The 23,607-nt window shown below is 37.2% G+C and overlaps 5 protein-coding genes across 18 annotated transcripts; 3 read left to right on the plus strand and 2 right to left on the minus strand.

Annotated features, from left to right (window-relative positions):
- The first annotated feature begins 10,247 nt into the window (after positions 1-10,247).
- On the plus strand, positions 10,248-11,443 carry LOC116772271 (TAR DNA-binding protein 43-like). The gene has a single exon (XM_032664386.2). It carries the CDS (start codon positions 10,432-10,434, stop codon positions 11,347-11,349), a length of 918 nt encoding a protein of 305 aa, XP_032520277.1. The 5' UTR covers positions 10,248-10,431; the 3' UTR covers positions 11,350-11,443.
- A 1,138-nt stretch (positions 11,444-12,581) lies between these two features.
- Positions 12,582-14,697, minus strand: LOC116772269 (serine/threonine-protein kinase MAK). 2 transcript variants are annotated; one of them, XM_032664383.2, is made up of 6 exons: positions 14,556-14,697; positions 13,614-14,481; positions 13,477-13,539; positions 13,279-13,395; positions 12,944-13,191; positions 12,582-12,774 (listed from the first exon to the last, which is right to left on the minus strand). In XM_032664383.2, exons 2-6 carry the CDS (start codon positions 14,450-14,452, stop codon positions 12,713-12,715), a joined length of 1,329 nt encoding a protein of 442 aa, XP_032520274.2. In that variant the 5' UTR covers positions 14,453-14,481; positions 14,556-14,697; the 3' UTR covers positions 12,582-12,712. The 2 variants fall into 2 exon arrangements, with proteins under 2 accessions (XP_032520274.2, XP_032520275.1); XM_032664384.2 differs by lacking the exon at positions 12,582-12,774 and having other exon boundaries at positions 12,987-13,214.
- A 397-nt stretch (positions 14,698-15,094) lies between these two features.
- Positions 15,095-16,761, plus strand: LOC116772272 (uncharacterized). The gene is made up of 3 exons (XM_032664388.2): positions 15,095-15,632; positions 15,866-15,983; positions 16,364-16,761. Exons 1-3 carry the CDS (start codon positions 15,420-15,422, stop codon positions 16,705-16,707), a joined length of 675 nt encoding a protein of 224 aa, XP_032520279.1. The 5' UTR covers positions 15,095-15,419; the 3' UTR covers positions 16,708-16,761.
- LOC116772270 (tryptophan--tRNA ligase, mitochondrial) lies at positions 16,229-18,666 on the minus strand. 3 transcript variants are annotated; one of them, XM_032664385.2, is made up of 6 exons: positions 18,443-18,666; positions 18,166-18,363; positions 17,776-18,015; positions 17,562-17,706; positions 17,339-17,490; positions 16,229-17,253 (listed from the first exon to the last, which is right to left on the minus strand). In XM_032664385.2, exons 1-6 carry the CDS (start codon positions 18,530-18,532, stop codon positions 16,861-16,863), a joined length of 1,218 nt encoding a protein of 405 aa, XP_032520276.1. In that variant the 5' UTR covers positions 18,533-18,666; the 3' UTR covers positions 16,229-16,860. The 3 variants fall into 3 exon arrangements, with proteins under 3 accessions (XP_032520276.1, XP_061378134.1, XP_061378135.1); XM_061522150.1 differs by lacking the exon at positions 18,166-18,363; XM_061522151.1 differs by lacking the exon at positions 17,776-18,015.
- Positions 18,667-18,862: 196 nt separating this feature from the next.
- On the plus strand, positions 18,863-22,142 carry LOC116772501 (reticulon-4-interacting protein 1 homolog, mitochondrial). 11 transcript variants are annotated; one of them, XM_061522154.1, is made up of 8 exons: positions 18,864-19,218; positions 19,321-19,503; positions 19,814-20,073; positions 20,303-20,512; positions 20,593-20,999; positions 21,083-21,195; positions 21,267-21,555; positions 21,635-22,142. In XM_061522154.1, the coding sequence occupies exons 4-8, from the start codon at positions 20,329-20,331 to the stop codon at positions 21,803-21,805; spliced, it is 1,164 nt and encodes a 387-aa protein (XP_061378138.1). In that variant the 5' UTR covers positions 18,864-19,218; positions 19,321-19,503; positions 19,814-20,073; positions 20,303-20,328; the 3' UTR covers positions 21,806-22,142. The 11 variants fall into 11 exon arrangements, with proteins under 11 accessions (XP_061378141.1, XP_061378138.1, XP_061378137.1 ...); XM_061522153.1 differs by having other exon boundaries at positions 18,864-19,171; XM_061522155.1 differs by having other exon boundaries at positions 18,864-19,045; positions 19,321-19,506.
- The last annotated feature ends 1,465 nt before the right edge of the window (positions 22,143-23,607 follow it).

A 23,607-nucleotide genomic window follows, 5' to 3' on the forward strand; every position in this document is an offset into this window, starting at 1 on the left:
AGCGCGTTGTGATGATAGAGCTTACGGTTCCTTGGGAAACCAACATCCCCAAAGACCATACCATCAAGGTCAACAAATATTACGAGCTCACAAACGAACTCACTCGAAATAGGTTCGTCGTGGATTTATACGCGGTAGAAGTGGGAGCGAGAGGTATAACGGCTAAATCTCTCTACAACCTGCTAAAAGACTTGGGCCTGTCCAGAACTCACATCAATTCGTTCTTGGAACGTACTTCGAAGGCAGCCCTAGTAGGTTCTTTTCAAATATGGTTAGGTAGGGAGAGGAGCTTGGACAGTGGAGGTGAGCGTTTAACGCGCGTTAGTTAGGGGCCCCTTAAACCTACACCTGGGTCGCAAGTCCCAGGCACTGTTGAAGCTCCACTCCCTGCAACGCAATGGACCCGGCACCCGCACGGTGAATCCATTGAATGCTAAGAGGTTTCATCTCACACATAAAGAATCGCGCCTTACCTAATTTATCAATTTGGTAAGCAATTAATGGTAGTGGATATAGTGATTAGTGGTAGTGGATCTCTTACAGTATTTGCATTTTACTCTCTAATCGACACAGAGACAGTCAGACCCGCCTTTCTTTTCAACAAAATAAATATCTGGCTTCTAAACGGGAAAGAACTATCTCGAATAATAGTTAGTAATAATAATAATAATTATTAGCTTTTAGGTCAGTTATAATATTTTTAACATTTTCACGTTCTAATGATGACATTCGATACGGTCTGCGTTGAACTATTTTATCTGGATTTTTCAGTTTAATCGTTGATTCAACCGTTTTCATATTAAAGTCATCACAATAAATAATAGTGACTCTGTCATTTATAATAAAACTACGTTTTATCGATATACCTTCTTTACAAAAAGTAACGCTTAAACCTGGGGTTTTAATAACATCGAAACCAATTAAAATTAAACTGACTTTGAGTTTCGCCGACTACTTAAAATTCTATTTCAATGCAAACATCGTTCAGTTCTACAGTAGTTGTAATACTTTGCGTTGAAATTACTGGACACCCGCCTATACCCATAAATGACAACTAACGATTTTTCTCTTGACCACCATCACGACACTAAAGCAGGTAAAGAACTGGGTATATTCCTTAATAATTCATTTTTAATATAGTCAGGATAAATACCTGTTAACTCAGGATAAATACCTGTTAATACTTCTGGCCTGACGCGTTTGAACAGCGTCCAGCTCGTCGTTGCGTATTCGGAGTAACTGACCGCTTGTTCAGATATATAACTGCGCCACTTCTGGATATCGTCAGCGTAGCGAACCTCTTTTCCAAAGGTTCGAATAAGGTCTTCTTTCACTTGTTGCCATGAAGTCGACTGCATCCTAGCCCTCCCCTGTAGTTGTAGTGTAGCTATCATTCTTGCTTCTTGTTGTGATATACTGTAGGTAGAAATTGCACACCAGTCTCGGATGTCATGTAAACGGCGTCCGGGTCGAAGGGTGGTAAATAGAAATTGCATCGTAATGTGGATGAAGTTAAGCTGGTACTTAAACCAGCAGTCACGGTGCCTGACGCTGCTTGTTTGCTTATTGTAGAGACTAGACTCATAACCTCTTGCACTTCGACTCCTCTCTCATGAGCTCCTAAAATCGAGGATTGGGATCCCATCGCTGGTGTCGGAGTAGTGCGCTCCGGATTATTATAATGATCCATTTCTTTATAGATCGCTTAGAAATAATACCACAGAGTTCACAGTAAAAGATTTATATTCGAACTTCGAGAGTTTCTGCTTACAATGTTTTCTCACTTGGTGCACCCAATAGAATGAACTCCGACTAACAGTATTTGCCCTTTTAAAGACATTATCAGGTGGTTTTAAAAATGCATAGACGAGGGTAGTACAAAGTGATTACAAATTCATTTAAACCTATAGAATAACAATGTAGAACTTTATAAATATAATTAATATAATTTGAAATCCAATGCAATGCCCATTACACATTAAGTAAAATTCAAAAGAAATTTGCTACGGTAGCTATACAAACCTAGACATTTTACAAAGAAAGGGAAATATTTTCGTAAAAGTATTTCCCTTTTTTTAGTAAATATGAGAAATAAATAACAGCTCATGTAAAACAGCTCACACACACAGACTATTTCTCTCACAGGATACACTGGTGGCATACTTGCGTTAAAAAAAACACTTATTTTTCTATCCTGGTGTCAAACCTTCTTGTGATTGTGATTATTATTCATCGAAAATATACTAGGAATACTATAAATAGTATTTTTTCTGTAAAAATTTATAGTAATGAATTGAACAGTTTCGAGTTCATACAGCATTTATTTTAATTTGAAAAATAGTAAGTAATTAGATTTATGGTTATTTTTCTTTTTAAGTATTGTTATCTTTATAGCCTACAATGTCAACTAAAAGTAATGTATGGTATCACTTTGTAAAAAAGGGATCAGGATTTGTAAAAATATGCGGAAATACAATAAACTCACACAATCATTTATCACGAAGACATCTGTAGCGGAGCTACTTAGCTTATAAATTTTAGTAATTGTTATTAAGTAGAAACTTAATATTATAATTTTAAATTTATATTTAATTTAAACATTTATTTCCATTTGTTTCATATTTACTTGTATTTATTTTTATTAGGTTTGTTAATAATTCAAAAAAAATTATTTAATATTTTACATTTTTTGTAACGGACAAATTTGTTTATTAAATTGTATATAGGGAGGATGCGCGCTGCAGTTTTTGTTTGTGAGTTCCGCGTCCGCGAACTTGTTGCTCCGCCGGCGGCTAGTCAGTCCGCATGTGCTCACGCCGTGGAACGCTGTTCTGTAATCGCTACGCTGACACCCTCGCTAACGCTTCATAAAAAACTGCTGCATCTAAGCTTTGTGGCGGACGTTACAAAGGCAATTACACTGGTAAACACTGGTTTTGCCACACAAACTTTGATAGCAAATTTTGTTTCATCAATCTATCCTCATTATTGAATCACATTTGTCGTAAGTCAATTAGCTTCATATTTGTTGGGATACGGTAATACTCATAACTTGTACTACGGCTGTAAATTAACAAAAACGCTTACAAGTAAATCGTTATAAAAATATTACGTTAAAACTTACATTCAAAAAACAACGACGAAATTTTACGAATATTGTGTTGGAGTGTTATCAGCAATGTTTTAGTTTTTCTGTCATATCAAGCATTGGCTTGCAACATGTCTCTTAAAATAGATTTTTTAGATTCGCACCTGGATTTTTTCCCTGAAAATTTAGGGGCTGTCAGCGACGAGCAAGGTGAGAGATTCCATCAGGAAATTTCTAATATTGAAAAGCGGTACCAGGGCAAATGAAGCCCGAATATGTTAGCAGATTACTGCTGGACAAATAAAAGGGACCAACCAGAAGCTAAATGCTATGGAAAATCAGAGATTACATTAAGTCGTTTATAAAAAAAAAACTTGATATACGAGATCTTTGTTTTTTCTTAATACTTAAATTGCTCAATAGGAAAAAATCTGGTCTAGCAACTTTTTTTTAACTGTTTATTGACTCTTACAATTACTAATTAAAGTAAAAAAAATATCAAAAAAGTCCGTGTGGCACGACAAAGTTAAAATTTTGTTGACTAGTGTTATAGGCGTTGATTTCCTATCTTTTTACAATCTCGTGGTAAATATTCGTAATCAACGCCTTATAGATGGTAGCACTATGCTTGCGTCCCCGGGTTTGCCTGTCTGCACTAAGGAGGGTGTTTCTTCGGTTAAGGTAATGTCTTGTTACTCTGTTTATTACAACATGTTACAAAAATAAACCGAAATCACACGCCCACACGGAATACACACTACACCCCGACACAATACCGTACACCACATCCGCACCACACCCGGACCGCCAGTATCCTGTACACCGCGCCGTCTGGCGACGGATAAATCAAAGAAAGGCTCTTAGAACTAGAGTGAATACGTTTAACTTCAGATATCCGGACAAATATACATAATACTAGGAGCTACATGAATTTAACTGAAAATTGTATGCATGAAAGTACTGTACTGTAAATTTTGGTGTGTACCACTTAACTTATTACTGATATTGGTGCGAATATCCTCCAGGCCGAAACAATTACATTTGACAATAAAAAATTTTTAGAAGAAAAGGCTCGTATTGAAAGTTCCAAGCAGTTGCTAAATACTGTAAAGGATATAACTACAAACAATTTACTTTAGTCGTGATTAGTACGCTCCAGATCAATTGATACCCAAATATCCTCTGCAATGGAACTCCTATATACGGAAACTGGAATAGGGTATAACACTAGGGGCCTTATTTCATATTTGTCACTAGAAAAACATCGCCACCATATATTCTATCGGTTTTAATATAATCAGTCACGACGCCATGCCATATACCTACTATCGAATAATCCAGCACCAGATGAACTATCCAGGAGCCAAGCTTCAGTCACAGCTATATTATATCATAAGCATATAACATACGCTTCTGTAGAATACATAAAATTTTGTTCGTAATATTCTAACATTTTGGTATTAGACATTAAATTTATTTATTTATAAAATAATAATTCTTAAGTAAACAACATATTGATAACCTAACAAAACGACGGTATTTTAGTTGAGGCTTACCGATGATTATGTGCAACAATACGGATATTATTTTTATGTTATTAAGTTTGTCAACAATTAATATTCAAATATGATAGAACACTCAAATAGTTTATTGCAGCAATTGTAAGACAATTAATGAGTTCCAAGAACCTATTAGGGGTCAACAACTCATAGATACTATATTAAAACAGTTTTCAGAGTAGTACGCGCAAAAAAGGGATGATCCAAGGATTTTAAAAAGCGTGCGAGCAACAAAAATACTTAGCATATGGATCAGCTAGTCTGTTAATCGTAACACAGTAGTCGAAAAAGCATGCAGGTGAAAACCGAAAACAAAAGCGATCAGGGAAAAAACTATAAGAAAAAAAATAGCGAGCCAGAGGTTATCATTTATAGGGTTTAATGTGGAAAGTGTTATATTCTATTTTTGTAGTTAAGTACAGAACAGACTAAATATATATATTTTTAAATCATTTTCAACAAGACGTTTGAAGTAATATTTTTACGAACATATATTTTTGCATATTTTACCCAAACAAATTCATACTTTTTTTCTATAGCAATTATCTTATATCGGTTCAGCAGTTTCTTCTTCAGTGCTGATGAATGATCATTCACATATATATATATGACAGTCTCGATTGGCAAGTTCTCTAGAAACAGTTTCGATTTTTGCGATTTGGGCTTGAATCACACCCTGAATGAGTGCCATCACCAATCCTTTGCAAACCATTCCACGCAAAGCACTGCACAATACTGACTCTAGGTTGAGTACCTCTGACAATTATTTAAAAATGTGCGAAGTGTCTGTTTTGGACGAATGCTCGCAAAAACTAATTGTTACAGTCTTCGTTTATTGTCACATTGTCGTGTCCACATTACATGTGTAGTGTTCGGCTAAGCTAAATGACTGTGGTTGAAGATACATTTATCTATTTATTATTTCGGGTACATAATGGCATCTATGGGTCCTAAATGCAAATATTTTTCAAAAAACAATGATGTTGATAAAGAAACTTGTAAAATATGATACAAGTCTTTGTCTCTTTGTAGTGCTCTACCATAAAACAAACTACAACAAATATTATGAATTATTTGACAAAAGTTGATAAAAATGAACGGGCAGCTTATTCGTAAAATGAATGAAAATCGCCAGAGTTTGATGAAAAATACATCGGAGTCTTGTGTGTTGTTTACTAAATATATATATGACGGCACAACCAGAAGATAACGTATAAACTACCTCATTTTAAGAAATTTTTTTGATATTTTGATTATATTTCTTTTATGTTTATATTTAAATATGTTCGTTTATTTATGTGATTATATTTAGCTGATAAACATCATGAACTTGAATTAAAAAAAAAAAAGAAGACGCTCATTAATTTCACGACACATTTACAACATGACTGATTATATTTATTTTAAGTTTATATTAAGTGTTTTCCTTTTTTATGTTTGTGTTTATTGATTTGATTATTTTTAGTTTATAAATATTATGAATGTAATTTTAAAAAGAAACTCAATTTATTTTTGCAAAGAGTCGACGCTAACGTCAGTTAGATTGTCGAGTGAGGTTGAGAGTGGCGCCAACGTCGTAGTAGTCACCAAGGTATATAAATGGGAACAGCCACATTGTCAGGGCATCCGATGCCATCCTCCACAACAACGACGTCCTAAGCCGAGGTCCGGCCTCTTAGAGGCACCCTTGGGACGGGCGTATCCCTCCGTCGGGCCCTTCGGGCCCAAATTAAACGGGTAGGTCCCATCGGGCCGCCCACCCCTCCCGGTGACGCTGTAAAAGCCAATAGTGGTTCACAACACCCCAATGGGCTCGGCGATCCGACATATATATAAAAAATTGTAACAAAAAATAAGAGGAGCTGTATTGACTAAGGGATGAGTTGGCGGCGGGCGAGGTGTGGAGTGGTGTGATGTATCGAGGAGGGGAGAGGTGTGGTTAAGAGAGGAGAGGAGAGGGGAGGAGAGATTATTTAAAGAGCCTTTTTGGATGTAATTGTTCATTATTTTGTGAAATTGGAAATAAACAAGTGATTCACCAAGAAGTCGTACTGTTTTAATTATTTTCTTTGAAAAGTCAGTTGTGTTTTGTAATTAAATTAATAAAATACTGGACTGTCTTTCTGTCTCTTGGATGCTCATACGCTCTAAATTATTACTCGTGATGTTATATTCAAAGACGCTGCTTTTATGAGTAAGATTAAAGTCTTAGACCATTTTAAAAGAGGCAAACAAGATTCTCAATATTTAGAGAGTCGGCAGGACATCACTTTTTAATCTTAGTAAGACTCTTAGAACAAAAAAATCTGCAATAAACTTATATATGGCAAAACGCGGTAGGGTAGAAGTCCCAACTACAGATAAATGGGAAAAATAAGATCTTATATAGCATAACTTAGATTCTTTTATCAAGCCATACTTTATTTTTCGAGCGTATATTTCTTTATATCTTTCAGCATTTACGACTATCATATCTTGAATGGTAAGTGTGTCAAAATTAATGCCAAGCTAACGCAGCAAACAAACTCAACTGGAAAAGAAGTAGCCTCTAATTATGTAAACTTTTTAAACATTGAAGATATTAACCAAATATATAATATAAAGGATATCTTAGGATGTAAATTTGAAGTTCAGCCCTCGGTAGTACCTCAGTGCAAGGGATGTCAGGCATATGGCCACATTAAGAGTATAGGAAAACACCTCACTTGAGACTGCAAAAAAAAATAACAGACGAAAAACCAAACTATGTACATTGCGGTGAAGCACATCTAGCTATTGCAGAGAATGTAAATTAGCTAAGGAAAAGCAGTACATAAAATAAAAGCATTAAAAAATCAATAGTGTATAATCTGGAATAAGTGGCTCCCAAACGACCATCAACATGTGATATCAGAGAATACCTATGCACAAGTCGCCCCTAAAACACACTGCTCAATTAGTGACAATTCTTTAAACCAACCGCATAGTAACCTGGCTGTGAAGGTGGAGGAAAGACTCAAATCAATGTCATCTTTCGATGGTAAGGCACCACAAAAGCTGGAAATTGAAGCCAACCAGTCCATAAACAAAAAAATAAAACACAACAAAACAAAAAATTATGGTATGTCATACAAAAATATGCCGAAGCTCATGAAAAGGCTCTTCATCATCACGCGAATGTTGAGAAAATCCTCCTCCTTCATCTCACTGATATAGAGAAGAGACTGAAACGAACAAACCCGTTTCAGTTAAGTGCTGTTCAGTAAGAACTCATGAAAAAGGTGTCTTCACCTTAACAAAGACTAAGTACGTTACTGGACACATAATATGTTAATGTAGTAAGTTAGGTCAAATTTATTTACTTATCAGTAAATAGGCTATATTGTTATATAAATTAGTACTGTATACTTTATAAAAAAAATGGTAATAAAAAATCTATATGCAAGTTATTTCTGTTAAACAATTAACAGCAACTATAATTTGCTCAAAACCAACAATAATCAATATTATGTTAGCTACTCACATAGAAGTGGCAGAGTAGACAAACATTTCTTTGTTCTACTTGAACCACATATGGCAAACATAACAGTAGAGGATATAAAAATAATTGTGCTTCCTCCTGTAAAAGTTCCAGAAAGAAACACCAAGTGTCACACCAATGCATTTATTTCTCTATTTTTATATTAATTAGAAGTCCTTTGTCCCATTTCGTATTATTTTTTGTTGTAACATTGTGCCCCCTACCATATACCACACTTTAATGTAACCACAATTAAAGTGCAATTTAAATCTAGTAATTATGTTAATGTTTGAGTTATTTTAATTAAACAGATTATTAAAATCTAGCTGATTTACAGCATATTTTTGCCATTACATTGTATGATATATTTTTTGTAACACTATACACATCTTAGATTATATATATATATATATATATATATAATCTAAGATGTAATATGGATGCATATATATGTATATATTACATATTAATAATGGGAGGGGAGTTTGTTGCATAATAAATTATTAATTATAATAAATAATTGACACAATATTATGGCTGGCATTCTTTCTGTTCCATGTGCTGAATATCTCTATCATTGTACCTAGGTACAAAGGAACAAAGAGTTCTTCAAAGCAGTATCTTATAAGTAAAGGCGTTTCACGACCAACACACCACCAACTAAATTAAAAAGAGAAGCTATACTCGGCTAACTTTCTCTTGAATCGATTTTCATTAAAAACATAGTTTGATTTTTTGGGAATATTAAACTTTTTACTTACAGATGCTATAACAATTAATAATAGTTCAAAATGGTTATAATTTTAAAGATAAAAACACTTGCATAGAGCTGAATTTCATTAAACTAGATAGTTTGTAGCATAAAAATTTTCAGATACACTACTTAGAGGTTAAGACAAATCCTCTAGCTAGCAGTAAACACTGTACACAGAATGCTGTTAATATTTTTACTCTTTCACATTGCACATAAAGGCCCATAAAGTCAAGCCATAATTGTGGTTTGAACTTTTGATGAAACAGGTACTAAAAGTCTAGTATGTAACATCATAATCTTCACAAAATTGCCCCAATACTAATACTTCTCCGTCTTTATCAGCAATAGGCTCTGCAAACTATTTTTAAGTGTTACTTCTATAAAATGTGATCGAATACAGCAGCTGACTTAAAAATAGTTCATCATCAGCCTATCAGGACCCACTGCTGAGCAAAGTCCTCTTCTCACATGAAGAAAGTTAGAGCATTAATCACAACGCTTGCTCAAGACGGCTTGGCGATTTCAATCTTATAATTTGAAATTATAAGACCAGGTTTCCTCACGATGTTTTCCTTCACCGTCCGTCAATAAAAATAGTTAATTAGTTTAATTATACTTTGTAACTTACGATTGGCATGGTTTATATATACTATTGTATTATTAAAAATATATATATTTATAAAAAAAAAACTTAACTCGCTAGTTATTCAAAAATAATCGACGGACGTTAATAAATATCTAAAAGGGGATTTCGTGCAGTAAGAACAACGATTTCTCTAATAATACAGCACGCTTTAAACAATCTTTTATACGATGCGGTAATAACAACAGACTTCACCTTTTCGTAACAATCTATTGTATTTTGTACTGATAAATAGTTAAATTATTTAATTGGTATTGGACTCAAACACCATACAAAAAAGTAAACAGTAAATGCTGTTAAAATATGTCAAAAATGGCGGCTTTAAAAGGTGAAAACACAAAACAAGATATATTTTGTGATTTTGTAATAAACGTATTATTTTGATATTATTTAACAGACTACTTTAGAAATAAATAATATATTTTTATTAACTCTATTTTCTTCTTACATGTCGCAAAAAATGGAAACAATGTTGATGATCTCTATTACATTTACACAACAAAAAGTTAAAGTTTCAACCATACAAAATACAAATATATAATCATCCATGATACCTGAAAGAAAAAAGATAAAAACACAGTGTAAAATTCAACGTATGAGAGTATTAATTTTATTTTTCTAATATCTCATTTTAATGTTTTAGTTAATTATTTTTTTGGACGTACCTATATTGTCTATAAATACTGTTTGACATGTATTATAATGTCACGCTGACGTCATACGTCAAATGATGTACAAACGTACTTGCGTACAAAATAATTAAGACTTAGAAATCATATTTCTAGTCAATCCCCAACAAATAACACTCCAAGGCGGCTTTATGTCTTGGAGGCTTAGATGATAAAAAAAAATGACGACTGCGCGTGTTAATGTTGCTTTGTGAGCGCAATGTCGATAGAGTACGTGGTGGTGAGCGAGGGCGAACAAGACGAGCCCATCGAACTGCCCACCGAGGAAGACGGTTCTCTACTTCTGAGCACAATATCCGCTCAATTCGTGGGCGCTAGCGGCCTGAAATATCGTGCTGGAGGTCGACTTCGTGGACTTCGTCTGACTGAGGATCGAGTGCTGCCGCCAGCTGAAGGCTGGGGAGCACATCGTTATTTTTGCGCCTTTCCACGTGTGGATATACCAACCGCTACAACAAGGCCACGTTGCTCTGACCTCATAGTACTTGGTCTGCCTTGGAAAACTGGTGAAGAAACAGTTCGAGAGTATTTTTCTACATTCGGTGATTTGTTAATGGTACAAGTAAAACGGGATACAAAGACGGGGTTATCTAAAGGTTTTGGTTTTATTAAGTTTGCTGAATATGACGCCCAGCTTCGTGCTCTGGGTAGGCGGCATATGATCGATGGGCGCTGGTGTGACGTTCGTATTCCTAACAGTAAGGATGGCAGTTCTGCAGCGCACCGAAAAGTCTTTGTGGGTCGTTGCACCGAAAGCCTCACAGCTGATGATCTACGTGAATACTTTGGTGCATTTGGACAGGTGACAGATGTCTTTGTACCCAAACCATTTCGGGCATTCAGTTTTGTAACATTTCTAGATCCAGAAGTAGCTCAGTCCCTGTGTGGCCAGGACCATGTCATCAAAGGTGTGTCTGTCAACATTTCAACTGCCTCCCCTAAGAGAGAACACAGTGGCCGTTCTCAGTTGTTGGGCTGGAGTTTGCTGGAGGGTGCGGCGCCACGTGTTTACAGCTGGCCTCCTGATGCTTGGCAGCATTCGGCACACTCGGCCCACTCTGCACATTCACACTCTACGGCACCACCTGATGCTAAGCCCTACCTCAAATATGAGTGAAAACAGCCATTGCCCTCCTTGTTAATAACTCACAGATTTTATATGAAAGGAAATATGTAAATAATAATATATAATATAGACAGATTAACTTGTTGCTAATTTTTTTTCTGAAGCCTTAAAAGCTCTTATCCTCCAGCTCATATATTTTTTTCTTATTTTACAACTGCCATACTTGAATCATATTTATAGAGGGTTTTGTTAATTATGTTCAGTGTTTTTTTTTTTCATACTTTATAAAACTTTCATAAAACTTGTAATTCTTAACATTTGTCTCACCTAAAAAACTAATATGTATAATATAACATTAGAAGATATATTTTTCTTGATTGATCACAAGATATTTCTATTGTCCACTGATTTAATTCTCTCTAGGGGAAGACATGAGTTGCTTTATCTGCTAGCCATAATAGAGACAACTTCAATTTTAAAATGAGCTACATGCTCAACATGAAACTAACTCTCATCTTCACATAAGAGAAATCCAAATTTCTAGTGAAATTGGAACATTATATAAGAAATTCTTCAATATAATAAACCGTCAAGTCCATACTAAACTACATAGGAACCAGTTAAAGGATAGATGTCTTCCCAAAAGGACTCGCTAATTCTGCCTAAATTACTACAGCATATTACAATATTTAATACTACCAAGTACATGTTACAAGCCGCGCCATCCTTGTCGTACTAATTAAAATATACTAGAATCCTTAGAATGCTTTTTATGACTGATTATAACGATAATACTGAACCATTGTAATTTTGTTATGGCAACATTTAAGTATCAACTTGTATTTGAATCCAGAGCCGTAAAAACATTTACAAAAAAAAGAAAAACTTGTGTTTGAAAACTGGCTTTAGCCATTTTGTAAGTACTGTACCTCGAACAAATAGTAAATTATTAGATACCTTAAAAGCAGTGTTTTCCAGTTGACTGTCTTCAAGTCTGTTAAGACAGAATAAAATATAAAGAAAAATATTTGGAAACATGCACCAATTGTAAATCTATAAGAATTTAGTAAAAAGCTATTAGTTTATTATATCAAACAGATGTTCTGATTTCATTTATTTGTATTGATAAAATTTACGTTCTCGTTTTTCTTTCTACTGTCTATACGACTAAGTGTTTCCTTTCCTTTTCTCCTCGAAGATGATAATCCTAGAGACTCACAAAAGTACGTAAATTCTGAATTTTATATACTTCAAATACTACTTTGGGAAGATGAAGGAAGAAGAAAATTACTAATCGCTTTATTTAATACACTTATCTAATTAAAATATTCTAGAAGTTTTTTTTCCATAAATTATCAAACATTGGTTATATTTGTTCCCGGACACTCCAGAATGTTTTCAGAGTGTAGCTGGACTAGCGGAGGTATTTAGCAGCCCAGTCCACTCGAGACACTCCACTACCCACTGTCGTCGTCTCTGAATAAATTAGTAATTATTATAATTATTCACATTAATCGTTAAAGTATAGTTTACGTTTGTAGTAAAAAATTATTAAAAAAGCTAGTTAGAATAGGTATATGCTGTCTATGAATATTGTGCTCTACTACTATTAATTAATAATTTCAAAGCATAAATGATGGAGTACCTCGATGAGAATGCATGGCCAGAGGACGGAACAGAGAGGTATCTATGCGAGCGCCTGCCACATATCGCGAGGCTCCAAGATAAGCAGCTGCGGCCGAGGGCGCTGCAGCGGCGGCGGTCGGCTGCACGGCGGGAGGTAAGAGTCTTGGCCCAGCGCCTCCAGCTCCGCCTGCCCCTCCTGCCTGCAGCGTGCCTAGGACGCTGCGGCCGCGTGCACGCATCCTACCACCAGAATGCACCACCTCCCCCCTGAACGTCGCAAGCGTTCATGACTATTGAGGAATATACCGATAGGACTCGGCTTATATACTCATTTTATTATGATTTATTACTCACCCCAATATATCGGCAAAACGGTCCTTCATCGCAGGAGGTGACTTCTGCTGCGGCTTCACAAGTTCGGTCGTTTCGGCAGGAGGAGGAAAGTTTTCGACCTCAACTCGAGTCCCGCTTCTTAAATTTTGGTTTTTCATATAAATCATCACCCAGAAAATATAATATTTAAAAATTACCGTCCAAATTTTTTAAAATTACCTTCTATGGCGTGATGTTCCAGGTGGTAAGACGAGACCGGCGCCGACGGCGAAATACGGAAACCTTATTTGATGTTATAAATATTAAGCTTTAAATAACAATTTCTCAACAGAGAATATTTCAGCGAACGGCAGTACCTTAAGGCTTGCGGTGCGGTAGGTCTGTCCCTCGGAGGATATCTCAAACAGGCAGCGAGCAGAGATAAGGCCGGAGGTGAAGCCGTCGGTACCACGCGTCCCAGAGGCACGCCTACACTTGCCGGGAATCGGAATCGTAGCGCTTCAGCGAGAACGAAACCTTCCGGCCAATCTTCTCGACTCGGCGTTCCCAAAACTGCACTTATTTTGTATAATTGATCAATTTCCGAATTTCCAGGAAACAATGGACGACATGTATAGAGTTCAGCCATAATACAACCCAGGGCCCAAAGATCGATGGGAGCTCCGTAGTGAGTGTCGTGAAGCAGAACCTCAGGAGCACGATACCATCGAGTAGAGACGTAGTCCGTGTATGGCGGTCTAGACCGTACCTCGCGAGCGAGACCGAGATCTGCAATTTTTATCAGTTCCGGGCCCGCACACAATAGATTTTCTGGTTTAAGATCGCGATGGAAAAATCCGTGCCGGTGCATGTGGGCCAGACCTTGAAGCACTTGATATAAGATATTACGTAGAACGGTCTCAGGAAAAGGGCGCTCGGCGTCTCTAATTAGTTGATAAAGATTACCTCGCATGTATTCAAACACAAAATAGAGCGTATCATTTTCTCGAATGACCTCTCGAAGCTTCACGATATTAGAATGGTTTAGTTTTTTTAAAGATTTCACTTCCCGAAGATTCATAGCCTCATCCCAAGAATAATATTTTCTTTTCATGCGTTTGATGGCAACTTTTTCTCCGGTGTCTCTTCGTTGGGCCAATGCGACGGAGCCATAAGTGCCGTCTCCAAGTTGTTGTAGCATCACATAGCGATTCATAGTAATTGACACAATATATATTATTACACCTAAAAACTCATAACAATACTTTAATTTTTAAACATAATATATTCAACAGACATATAAGTATTAAGTTGTTTACCTCGTAATATAAGAGAGACATGAAGGATATTAGTTATTTCATTATCTTTTTTAAACTCTATTTTAATAATGTTTGAATTAACAATATGGTAAAGTTTACTAAACACAGTAACTTTGTATTTAATTTTTGAAAAACAGATAGTTGTCTTGGTAACCAATAATAAAAATATACACCCCTGCAGACTGTCGCAGACATTACGAAACAAATAAAACTTTTTTAACGCTACTCTCTAACTCCGTTCTCTTGTAATTTTTGACGAAATAATAAAAATAATATATATTATACAAATTGAATTCTAAAACGGGCAATATCTTTCCAGTCCATATTAGAAATCTAAGGATGTATATAACGATCTAAAATGCAGAATATTCTTTTGATAATTGTAAATTATGTCCATTAATTTCAATACATTTGCTTAATATATATCTTATTACAGGCTTCAAGATTATTTTAGGTACCTACTTCAAAATATTGAAATATTTTGTGTTGTCATATTACATATTATAAAGTTTGACAATTGACATTTTGAAACAATACAAGTTAACGTCAACATGTTTTCACATTTTTGACGTCCGTTTAAGCTACTTTCTTGAGTCTTGACAACCATAAAAATAAATAACTATTGCACACAAATAATAATTTCGTTTGTAATTCATCTTATTTAGAGTGAAAATTAACTTATAACATATTAAGAGACTTCGTTTCAAATGTAGTGTACTGAGCGAACAAATTTAATAGTCATAATCATCCTTTTATTTATGATTTTGATATTTTTCCCCTTTTTTATTGAAAGACTAATTATAATTTTAAGTAAAAGTAACCTTAAAAAGTTAGCTGAAAGTGTTTAGCAATGTGTTATTTGAGATGAGTGCTGGACTGACTAGATGTCGAGTAAGTTCGGACCAACTTCATCTGTTGTTGTCGTTTATGGAAGAGCACCGTGATTTTGCAGCAGGGAAACAATCCATTTACTCGAGATTCAGTGCCTGTAAGCTCTGGCGCCTTCTAGCCGAGCGTCTAAACGGGGCTGCAGACGAGTCAGGAGGCGCACGCAAAACACCAGATAAGTGGTGTCGGGTTCGTAATTAAATATTTAAAATTTCATTGTTCATGGTACAAGATTTATATTAAAATGTTTAAATTATGTTCTAATCACTACTGAAAAATAGGATAACCACTTACTCAACATAAATAACTAAAGAATTATGAATTCAACAATATTAATGAAATGCATTCTACTGGATTTGTCCCACACGAGATCTGTTAAGTCATTGATCATTTGTTTTATTTGATGTACAATTTTTTTTTAGTTTTGGGCAGATTTAAAATATAAGGCACGAAAAAAGTCTGCAGCCGGAGGAGCTCTTGGGGAATTGTCTGGTGTAGAGGAAAGACTGCAGAATTTACTTGGTGCTCGAACAAGTGATTGTATGTACAGACTACAGCTTTATTTGAAGTATTACAATGAATGCTATAGAAAAAATTACCTGTGTAATATGTTAAACAGCAGCTCACCTCCAACTAAACCACCAGCTATTTCGTTATTTATAAATCAAACTTTCTTAATAATAGAAATCACTACTCATTGCAGTTAGTATTCTAAGAAATTACAAGAATCTTTTAAGATATTAAAATATAAGAGTCAAGGAAGGGTTTATACTCATACAATAAAGTATATTTACAAAAGTTTATTCTGAATGATTTATGTAAGCTAGAGTTGTGTTAAAAGGTTTAGGATATTTACACTTCATTTATATATAATGTATGCAATACATGTATTTACTATTCAATTGCCTATTTATGATCAGCAAGCGGTGGTGGTTGTCGACGAGGCGGAAGTCACTCTGACGAGGAGCACAAGCCGGCGCTTGACGAGGATATGTACTCAGAGGGCTCTGGAGTGGGAGGAGGGGACGCTCCGCGTCTTGCTACGGAGGAACTGTTGGCGGAGGCCGCCATGCGCAGTGCACTCGCTGCAGAGAAGCAGGCAGAGGCAGTCACACAGGCCGTGGAGCTGCTGCGGGACCTTGTGACCTTACTTAGGGACCGACCACCGGCGCTGCCACAACACACTTTACCGCCACACGCCGCCCCTCACGCAGCGCCGCCCGACCACACCCTGTCAATGCAGCATCATCACCATAGACTGTGACCCCACTCTCGGTTCATTCTCTCGATCTATATTCAAATAAACTAATCTAAACTACGCAGATTTTTATTTTTGTCCTGGACTGGAGTAACCCCGTTTGCTTCGTCTCGAAATGTTGCCTAACTCTACATATAATATTTAAAGTAGAATGAAGGTTCATGCACCATGTTCGACTGCTTTCTTTGATTTGGATCCTAAAAGAACTATCTGATTTGAAATGTTAAACTCATCAGAAGTTTGGAGTGTGGCGTTGGCGAGCCCGAGACGTTCCGCGACGTCTCCGTAGACGATGTCAGCCCGGCGGCGAGCGCGCGCGGCACCGTGACGCAGCACGTGTCGCAGCAGACCCGGTCGAGCCAGCAGCTCGTTTGCTCGTTCACGGATCGGCCGGATCGCTGCCACGAGTGCGTCCGCTACCATTTGCTTGTACCGCGCCGTAGTTAATCCCTCTGCCTCCAGAACGACCTCTTCTGGAAGTTTGTCGGCTGCCAGACAGTGGAGTGTCACGAGATTGGACACGCCAGGACGGCTATCGGGTTCGAAGGTTACCTGAAAAAATTTAATTTGTGAAAATAGAAACTCTAATCAATTATTTAATTGTTGTTTTAAGTGACAAAGCAAACTGTCTCCATACTTGTGGGTTGAAATCGGTAACGGCTTTTCTTATTTTCAATCTGATGACATCATCTGAATCACTTAGAAGTATCCTTGATTTTGGGTCCGTGTCGGATTTGGACATCTTTTTTGTGGGATCACGAAGACTACGTAGACGATCACTTCCATCATCTGTAAAGAGTAATCACCAATGAAAGCACTCATTAAATGGATGAATACAGAAATATCAGATAGATAGCCACCTGGTAGGATTGGGGAGGGCGTAGGAAAAAGCCGTCCATATCGGTGGTGGAAGGTGCGCACGAGTTGAGCTGCAACCTGCAGGTGCTGCAGTTGGTCTGTGCCCACTGGCACATGCGTGCCGCGATACACCAGCACGTCTGCTGCCTGTGACACATGAACATAATGGTAGGGCATCCTAATATATAGAGCTCTTGTTTTAGTGGTTTTAAGCACCTGAAGTACTGGATACAAAAGAAGTCCTATTGGCACCTCCTTCATAGTAGCAGATTTCTCTTTAAATTGAGGCAGATGTGCAAGACGTGCATGGGTCGCGAGGCAGGCTAGAAGCCAGCAAAGTTCGGCATGACGCGGCACAGCCGACTGTGCGAATAATATGCTTTGTTCAGGGTCAATCCCACTAGCAAGCAAGTATGCTGTCAATTCCAATATATTTTTCTGAATTTGTGTTGGATTCTAAAAACATGACATTTTTTTTACAAACTTTCATTTAGGCAATACAATTACTTGTATTCAAGAATTTATAAGCAGCAGTTATTGATTGTTAACATAATATTATATATAATTTGGAAACGTCACAATGTTTTATTCTAGAGCATAACACACTTGTTGTGTAGTGTGGGCATGGAGATCTGCGATAAATATCATAAGATCATCGCCCTGCTGCTGAAGCTTTACGCAACGCTGTACAGCCGCAAAGTAATTGCCCACATGCAGTGCCCCTGTCGGTTGCAACCCAGTCACAACTCTTCGGTTCCAAGTCTCACTCGTTCCTGCTGTAGGTGAATTTTTGATGCTAGTTTCCTATCATAATGAAATAGATCAATTTGTATCTTAGTGTCGTTGACTTTTAGTCATGTAATGTACTATAACATAGTTATACCTTTGCTTTATAGCCCTGTAACGATATGCACCGGATATTAACTTTACATAAGTGTTTTGAATACGCTAGCCTTCCTGATGTTAACGCCATTATATTTCATATGGATGTTATTTAATATTAACGTTTGGTTATATTTCAATCATGTTATAAACTTGAAACTTATTATACAGCGTTGATTTTGATACTTTGTCATTTGATAGTTGATACTTGATAAATGTATGACAATGACAGTTGATTTTTTTCTAGTAATTTGTTCGCTAAGATAGTTATTTACATAAAAATTTCATAAGAATTTTAAACAAGCTTTTCTTAAAATATTTATCTATTAATAGAGGATATTGTTGTTAAAGTTATAAATAATATGTAATTTAAAATTAATAATCATATAAAAGAAAAACCAGAAATGTCAATTCAACGCTTGGATGTTAGGACAAAAACTGTCCAGTGTCTTAATTCTTTATTCTAAAAGAACTGTCATTTGTCAATGTTTGACATGAATTTTTTAATGAGGAATTATCCGTTTAGGTCATGCATGTTGTGCTACACATTTATACAAGATTAGGATCAGGGACCACTATATTTGTGAATGTGGCCTTGACGAAGGTTCCGTCTCCCATCTTCTATTCAGCTGTCCTAAACTCCTTCACCCCCTATATGATGTCCTTCCCGTCAAAATTCCCAGCCCTTTAAAAACAGAATTTTTGCGGTCGTTGGTGTTTGGTCCCTTTAGTAAATTTATATTTAAATATATTAAAATCAATAGAATTAATACAATTGTAATAAAGTCTTACCTTTATATAATAATAGTATTAGTTTTAAATTTTTCATACAGTATATATCTTCTATGATTGCATCTAATTGAATTTGTGTTGTTTTAGATCTACTAACAAAGTTACTAATTGTGACTTCAGTCCAAGCTGTTAAAATTAATTAAATTCGTAAGTTAATTCTGGATCGTGTCTTCTGCATTCTACACAACATTGGTAGAATAATCTGTGCATGTCTTTGCACGGATGAAGGCCACAATTAAAACAACCAAACAACCTTTAATGAGGAAATAGGTAGTTGTGTATATCTGATATTTAAAATTAGTTAAACATTTTAGTTATAAGGAAATATTAATATTTGGTTTATCAATATTTTTAAATAATTCCCATTTTCTCTTATTGCCAATATAATAACTTCGATTTCTAATTACAACCATAAGTAACAATATGTATAGTACTATATTTTTTAAATTGATTTATTATAAATACAGTCTTAAATGATTTTAAAGATATCCTATTAGATTTAGTGAATGTCATTAATTTGAAATTACAATCCATTATGTAGATCTTATAAAAACAGATACTGTTTACATTAATATTTTAGTGGCAGACATTCAAGCTAATGGTATACATGATGCAGAGACCAATGAAAAGCACAAATTAAGGATACAAATTTATATAGATGAATACTGCAACCCGATACATATAAAGTGCCAGTTCATTGCCGACTTTATATCATACTTGCAATAAATAACGTTCTAATATATATATATATATATTATAACAGGTGTGGTTGAATCATTGACATTTAGTTTTTTTGTATAAAGTTCAAGATTAAGGGTACCAACTGATATGCATTCAGAAGTTAGTAGATAGTGTTACATGATATATTATAACCTTTGAGTTAGCTTATTATGATTTGGCAATTAAAGTTTACTCTATGCTTCAATTAAATAACATTGAGATCCATAGTCAGCTTGCTTTCAAGAAAATACTATCACAGAAGTTAACTTTTATTACAAAACTTTATGTATAGATGGAAAACTGCGTCTGTTAAGCGAATTTCAACACATCACTATCTCCATTATTTCAGAAAGAACATTAATAATTTGAGAAAAAATGAATGTCGCGAGGGGAGCAGTGAGCGCGGGTCGCATGCGAGCCTGGCGGGTGCACGCCTACAGCGCCGGAACCGAGGAGTTGCGGCTGGAGAGCGCGCGCGTGCCGCCGCTGAGGGCTCCCGATCAGCTGCTTGTGCGAGTCCACACCGCCTCCATCAACCCACTGGACGTGGCCATGCTCGGTACCACGCTCTCTCCGACTCCGTCCCCTGGCCTTACCTGTCGACATTTAAACCTTCTGGGCTCGTATCCTTCTCCGCAGGCGGATACGGTTCTCGGATACTGAACACGCTGCGGACGCTGGACGGCACCGACCTCGAGTTCCCGCTAGTGCCAGGGAGGGACTTCGCCGGCGAAGTCGTCGCAGCCGGTGCGAGTTGCCGGCTGCGGGTCGGCGACCGCGTGTGGGGTGTGGTCCCGCCGCACAGGCCGGGCTCGCATGCGGAGTACGTGACGGTGCGCGAGCGCTGGACCGGCCTTGCCCCGCTTGCTCTGTCCGACGAGGAGGCAGGCGGGGCGCTTTACGCGGCTCTGAGCGCGTGCGCGGCGCTCCGGGTTGGAGGCCTTCCGCCAGGGAGACGCGCCCGCCGTCCGCCGCGCGTGTTATTACTGGGACTGGGCGGGGTTGGACACGTGGCCCTTCAGCTGCTCGTGGACGCTGGCGCCGAGGTAAGCGACCTGCGGTCTAGCCTGCACGTTTCGACCATTTCGGAAGACGTATATGAAATCTCAACCTATCGGTCCCGCCGTAGGTGATCGTTGGCTGCTCTGCGGACCTGTGTGAGCGCGCGACCTCGCTCGGTGCCGCGGCGGCGCTCGATCGGTCGGCGGCTGACTACGACCGCCTCCTCGAGGAGTCCGGCCCGTGAGCTCTCGTACCTCGCACCGTGAGAGTCGTCTCAATCATCAGAATGAGAGAATCGTTTCTGAGCGCAGGTACGAGGTGATCGTGGACTGTGCGGGAGTGGGTGGCGCGGAGGCCGGTTCGCGGCGCTGGAGGTTCTCCCGGTTCGTGACCCTGAGCTCGCCGTTGCTCCGGCTTACGGACGCCCGCGGGCTGGTGGGCGGGGGATGTGCGGCGGCGGCCCAGCTAGTCGCCGATGGCCTGTCCGCGGCCCGGAGCGCGCCCGCACCGTCCTCCTGCCCGCCGCACGTCCGCTGGGCCTTCTTCGCTCCGTCCTCGGACGACATCGAGACGCTCCGTCGCCTCGCGGAGAGAGGCAGGGTGGGAGCTTCTTACAAGTCTTTCGAATGTATTCCGTCATGTGTATGTGTGTCGTGAGAGTTTGTTGTTCTGGTCGCAGCTGTCGGTGTGTGTGGAGCGCGTGTTCCCCTGGTGGGAGGGTGTGGCGGCGTACGAGCGCGCGGCTCGTGGCGGGGCGCGAGGGAAGCTCGTGCTGGACTTCACGCGCTCGCCACCCCCCGCTCTCGCCGCTCCCCCCGCCCCCGCCGACCGCACAGTGTCGTCGCGTTAGACTGATGTTGTTAAAGTGAAACTGTTCCTGAACCGAATGTTAGCGGAGGACTCTTTATGATATAAACTTAATAAATGTTGTTTTATTTTTTCATTGTTATTGTAACAAAATAATAAACAAGTTTCCAAAATCACTTTCTTTCGATTACATTTGGTACATTTTGTAAAGTAATTATAGTTTGTACTATAATGAAACGACGGATTCACAAAGAATGGTTTGAAGAGACCGAGTTAGTGTTTGATATTTGCCGTGGTGTGAATAGTTAGATATTATTGCGTAGTTTGTTGTTTACAGATGACTTGATGGTACTAAGATCTAAAATAAATAATTGATACAACGGACGCTTTTTAATCATAATTCATGGTCCTGTTGTAGGTTAGGTTACCATATTTACTATTGTCATTGCTTTGAAACCATTTTGACAATAATGTGAGATTCTTACGGATTTATAGTAATATTTTGTTTGAAAGAAATTGAAGAAAATTTGATTTTAATAAATTTACTCGAACAATTACAATCGATTGATACCATTTGTTTTTAAAATGTATCATCGGGGTTTATATGGGGAGCGCAAATTAATGCGAAAGGATTTTTACATGTTGAAGTTGAAATAACAAGAATTTTTTTAGACATTTCTAGATTTATGTAAACATATTATTTATTATTTCTAGATATATATATATATATATATATATATATATATATATATATATATGTAATATGTTTATCTTGTATTATAAATATCTAACTTGACTTTTACTGAACGATTACACATTAAAGGCGGAGGATTATTAACCAGATTACCTTATAGTGTTGGATCGGAGTTTCATCATTATATTTATATTGCATGCAATTAATTATTGTTTGTTGGATGTAATTGTATTCTTTAAGGTCGTTTAAAAAATGATTAACAGTTTATATTATTACACACTCAATATCCTCTGTATTATAATAATACATCTGTACTTAATATTATAAGATAAAATACTAACTATACTGTTTGTTTATTTGAACACGTTGATGTCAGGAAATGTCCATTTGAAGTATTTACAGTATTAAGGAATGTTACAATCTTGAACAGTACGAACAGTTTTAAGTTAAGTAGATATTATTACTTTATAGTTTAAAGTGTCGGACGTCGGGCATAGAGCAGGTCAAAGAGTTTGCTTGGCAAAAATTATGTTTGACAGACCAAATTAAAAGTGGATATTTTTAATAACAAAATACGTTCAACATAAACTCGAAAGAAGTCGCGGACAACTGCTCGTTTGTATTATAACTAAGTTGACAAGCTAAAAAAACATTAAGCACAAGAAATTACTTGAATAATGTAGCAGTGTTTTGTAGTTTCGTAATATTATGTTTGTATATTTCCATTACCACCTTTTTTATGTTACAAGTCCATATTTGCATATGTATTCATGAAATAAGAATGTCGGCACGCATCATTCGTTACTGTGTGCATTAAACATGATCTCCATCATCCCTCGACACTGCGATGTCACTTTAGGTACAGATGACATTCAAATAGACGAGTTGTGTAAAAGGTAAATTAATTAATGACATGTCATGCCTAGAAATATTATGTGAACCTTTAGGAGCAACGCCAAATATAAACATTGAATTCAAAGCAAAGTTTTATAAAAAGGTTTCCAATGACAGTCTGGAGCTGTTTATATCAGTAAGTACTACATCTATACTATACTATACTATATACGAAACATTCCCTAGTATACAGTAACGGCTACAGACTTTTGTAACAGCGAGACGTCGACAACTGCGTTTTAAATAATACAAAAAAA

Source organism: Danaus plexippus, chromosome 12, assembly GCF_018135715.1.
Source record: "Danaus plexippus chromosome 12, MEX_DaPlex, whole genome shotgun sequence".
Classification (NCBI taxonomy): Eukaryota; Metazoa; Arthropoda; class Insecta; order Lepidoptera; family Nymphalidae; genus Danaus; species Danaus plexippus.